The sequence below is a fragment of the Gossypium raimondii genome, chromosome 11 (genome assembly GCF_025698545.1).
Source record: "Gossypium raimondii isolate GPD5lz chromosome 11, ASM2569854v1, whole genome shotgun sequence".
Taxonomy (NCBI): Eukaryota; Viridiplantae; Streptophyta; class Magnoliopsida; order Malvales; family Malvaceae; genus Gossypium; species Gossypium raimondii.
The window spans coordinates 17,446,004-17,450,433 of NC_068575.1; the positions used below are offsets into that span (position 1 = coordinate 17,446,004).

Sequence of the window (4,430 nt, forward strand, 5' to 3'; positions counted from 1 at the left end):
AATTGAAAATAAATTAAAAAATCTTTATACTTAAATAACACTAATATAAATGCAACTTAACAAGCAAATACCTATAAAATTGTAGTAAAATTAACAATAAAATGAAGGTTATATAATATCCAAACAATAGTAGCAACATAATAGTGAAATGGTAATAAAATAGCAGTGAAAAGTGGAAAAGCAGTAGCAAAACATGGAAAGACAACAACAAAACAATAGGATTTTTTCATTATTGCAAATTCAGGCAGGGTAGGGCTCGGGCTGAAGAAACCTTACTCGAGGCCCAACCCATTTTCTACATAGGCCTTATTTTTTGAGCTTATATTTTTACCCAAACCCTCTTGTTTTTCGGGTGAGCCTTCGGGCTAAGCCAGTAGTCTTGATTCAAACTCATGTAAACACAAAAATATTATTATATTTTTCATCAATTTTTCTAATATTAAATCAAATACCTTGATTTGAATACATATAAATGTAATACCAAACATGTTTTCATTATTAAAAACAAAATTTTATTTCTAATTTTCAATTTTCAATTTTCTTAAAATAAAAATAAAAATAAAAATAAAAATAGAATCATCAACCAAACCCACCTAATCTTTTCGTATTTGTAACCTTAATATTACCCTCAACATGTTTAAATATGAAGTGAGGTGGCAAATTTTACTTTATTTCTAATTTTGGCCCAAAAATATCTCAAAGAATAGGCAAGTAAGAAGGGCCAATTTCGTCAATTACTAATCGTTAAAACTCCATACTTTTTATCACCAAAATAAAAAAACCAGGGGTGGCTTAAGATAACAGGCAGTTTTCAACTCTCAATCTTGGGGGCGCGAACTTGCCTTTCCAAATCAATCCAAATATATAATTAAAATTAAAATTTGAAAAAAAGAAAAAACCCCCAGCCTTCTCTTTTCGCTTTTTCTACAGGTTTTCTTTATTTTTAAATGCTTTTTTAATGAGCTGTATTTTATTTTATTTTTCTACTCGAAAACTATAAAATTAAAAGGTTTTTCTTTTCTTCCCTGTTTTTCATGGCCCCTAGTTTTGCTCTCTCTCCCACCCTTATATACCACCTTTGCACCTTTCTTTCCCAACAGTTAACTATCTTCGCATTTTCTCATAGATTTCTCCCCCCTTTTCCTTTTTTCTCTTTCTTGGCTATTATCAATCCTTATCTTCTTCTTCATCCAAACGAACCCATTAACACATACTTCTTTTTTCCCTTGGATCAAACTTTGTTTTGAAATCTTCTGGGTTTTGCATGAAAATAGTGTTTTCCCAATAAGAATCATATATGACGGTGGAAACTGGTGGATTGGTGGGGCAAAGCAAAAATAATATCACGACGACTGTAAAGCATGTAAACAACAGGGTTAGGTATGGTAACAAGACGGAGAAGAAGAACAGATCATATAAGAAGATGAGAAGAGAGGTTGTATTTCCAAGAGTTCCGGATGTATTGCAACAACTCTTTGTTTCTTGTACACAAATCTTCAGAGGCCCTGGATTTGTCCCTCCTGCGTCTGATGTAAACAAGCTATGCGATATTATTGGTAAGTTATCACCAAAATTCACTTCAAAATCTGGGTTTTAGGATTTCTGCTAAAATATTGACTTATAGGCTATCTAATCTAAGTCCAGAAACTCCCAGTTTCGTTATTTATTAATATTGATATGGATCATGGTTTTGGATTTGTACTTGCACGTTGTATTTTAGATTTTTTATGGTAAAAAAGTAAAAAAAAAAAACCCCACCTTTTCTGTCAATTACAACTGTCAAAATAAATGCTTTTTTTTTTACCTAAGTTTAAACTGAATATTCTTGAACAACGCATGAGGTGCTGTAGACACCTATGTTTGTTTCTTGTGTTTGTGGGGGTTCCATTGGGCATTTAGAATCTGATTCAGCCCTAGCAATGGAAAGGAGGGAAAAGAAGGGAGATTTGATTGATAGTAATGCATGAATGTGGTGTGGTCGCATCACACATGTTGCCTCCTTAGTGGATACGCATACCAATTTTAATAACAGAACCGTTTGTTTAGGGCATATATCCATCTTTTGTCACATGACAATGTGATCTCCCATAACCTTGTGTGAAAATTATGTTAAACCCAAAGTAAATAAATAATTGGGTATTCATATATGCCTTCTTATTCTTGGACCCCAAGCTTTTCAACTGTTTCATATTGGACCCCCAAATTAGGCTTTAATGCGATTGGGTTTTCTTATTTCTATGTGCGCAAGCTGATTTGGAAGTGACAGCCATAATTGTTTATAATGGATGCAGATAAGATGAAGCCAGAAGATGTTGGGCTTAGCAAAAATCTGCAGTTCTTCAAGCCAACGGGTTCTGTGAATCGGACTCCAAGGGTCACTTATACTACCATTTACCAATGTGACCAGTTTTCGGTAAGATGTCATAGTATTGCCTCTCTCTTTCATTTTCTTTTATCACATTGCTTTGTGATTGAATTGGTTGTTTCCTGTGTGCAGTTGTGCATTTTCTTTCTTCCGGAAACGGCTGTTATTCCTCTCCATAACCATCCAGAGATGACTGTTTTCAGCAAGCTTTTACTGGGGAAAATGCATATAAAATCATATGATTGGGTCGAGCCAAAAGACTCAATACCACCCTCCAAATGTGAGATTTCTATCTTTTTCAAGTCTCCCAACCGGATTCTTTCATTCGTCTTTGATGTGATCATCATTGGGTTTTTTTTTCCCCTCGTTGTTGCAGTGAGGTTGGCAAGGTTGAAAGCCAATAGCGTGTACACGGCCCCATGCAACACCTCGGTGTTGTATCCCACAACAGGAGGCAATATCCATCAATTCACCGCCGTAACACCTTGTGCGGTGCTCGATGTACTCGGCCCTCCCTATTCTAAAGAAGACGATCGCGACTGCTCCTATTACAAAGATTTCCCATACTCAGCTTTCTCAAGTAAGTCCAGTAGATAATAGTTTCATATTCATGTTCATGAATGTATGATTAATCTTTGCAATTGGATTGTGCAGATGAGGGAGAAACTACAAGAGTGAGTGAAGAAGAGAGAGAGGGACTTGGATGGCTAGAAGAAATTGAAGCACCAGAGAATGCAGTGATGGATAGAATTGATTACTTAGGTCCTCAAATTATAGAAAACTACTGATTAGGTTTATTATTATCTCTAAATGCTTTTATATCTAGTCTTGTAGATAGTGGGAAAAAACATACTAGTGTTTTTGGTTGGACTTTTATACATGCATACATTTTTTTTTAGTTTTTGCCAGGTTGTGCTAATGGTTTATGACATTTTTTTGTGAAAAGAAGAGACTTAAGGCCTAAAATATTGATTTGGTTTCTATACAACCATTGTTATTTATTTATTATTAAGTATTCCTAACCCACCAATAGCCCATTCTAGCATGACCAACCTTTGCCCTTCTTGTTAGCATATTAAAGCAGCCCAAAGCAGAAACAGGGTTTTGGATTCTAGTTTTAATAGTTATAATTGAAACTTTGCCATAGGACTTACATTCACAACACACGTACATTTTCTTCAATGTATTTTGAAGATAAAAAGAAAAACATATGTTACACAAACACAATTCTAGTGATACTACTACTAATAATAAAAGAGAATATGCTTGATAAGTATTTAGGTGAAATTTTAAGTTTTAGTTAAAATTGTTATTACATGACATTCTCTGTTTATACCGCTTGTACTAATCGAAAGCTCTCCTTCCCCTTCTTTTCTACAGTTCATTATTTTATGAAACAATTTGAAAGTTACGAATTTGTGAATCAAAATCCAAATAACTTTCTTATTCGATCATTGAGACTAACTGTTAGATCAACTTGAGTCTAAGGTACATTTTTTTTACTCATCAATGAGCCCAGTCACTTAAATAAAAACTTACTAACAGTTTAATGACTTAAATGAAAATTTTTAATTAATTAAATGACCATTTTATAACTTTTGAAAATTGGATAACTAAAATATAAACTTACTAACTGTTAACTTACCATTAATCTTGAATTGTTCACTAAATAATTTAATATTATAATTGTCGAAACCTTTTTTGAAATCGACTTTTATTTAAAAAAACGAAAATGGGAGTCGCCACCAATCACTTTCATGATGTGTGATCGGATCACCTCGTAAGTTGATCGTTTTAATAAGAGGTTTGATTTACTAAAACGATGTTTTTCAGTCTACAAAATCTAGAAAATGGGTTCGGGAGTCGGTTACGCACGAGGAAAGATTAGCACTCTCGTTACGCCCAAAATTGGTACCTAATTGATTACTCGATGTCAAAGTGTCAAAAATTGAAAATTTGAAGAGAATTTAAAATGCGATCCCTTTGTATTAAGATATTGTAATAGAATAGACTTTATTTCGAATTAATCGAGACGAAGGATCATGCCCCGTGAGTTAGGACATGA

The 4,430-nt window shown here is 33.7% G+C and overlaps 1 protein-coding gene across 1 annotated transcript; it reads left to right on the plus strand.

Annotated features, from left to right (window-relative positions):
* The first annotated feature begins 1,047 nt into the window (after positions 1–1,047).
* On the plus strand, positions 1,048–3,353 carry LOC105804418 (plant cysteine oxidase 2). Its single transcript, XM_012637038.2, has 5 exons — positions 1,048–1,556; positions 2,292–2,413; positions 2,498–2,645; positions 2,742–2,945; positions 3,020–3,353. The coding sequence occupies exons 1-5, from the start codon at positions 1,298–1,300 to the stop codon at positions 3,151–3,153; spliced, it is 867 nt and encodes a 288-aa protein (XP_012492492.1). The 5' UTR covers positions 1,048–1,297; the 3' UTR covers positions 3,154–3,353.
* The last annotated feature ends 1,077 nt before the right edge of the window (positions 3,354–4,430 follow it).

Bases quoted from the DNA above. Each gene is read 5' to 3' on its own strand.
- LOC105804418 (XM_012637038.2), top strand. From the start codon at position 1,298: ATGACGGTGGAAACTGGTGGATTGGTGGGGCAAAGCAAAAATAATATC. The intron at 1,557-2,291 runs GTAAGTTATCAC...TAATGGATGCAG, and splicing joins CAAGCTATGCGATATTATTG to ATAAGATGAAGCCAGAAGAT. The intron at 2,646-2,741 runs GTGAGATTTCTA...TCGTTGTTGCAG, and splicing joins CTCAATACCACCCTCCAAAT to TGAGGTTGGCAAGGTTGAAA.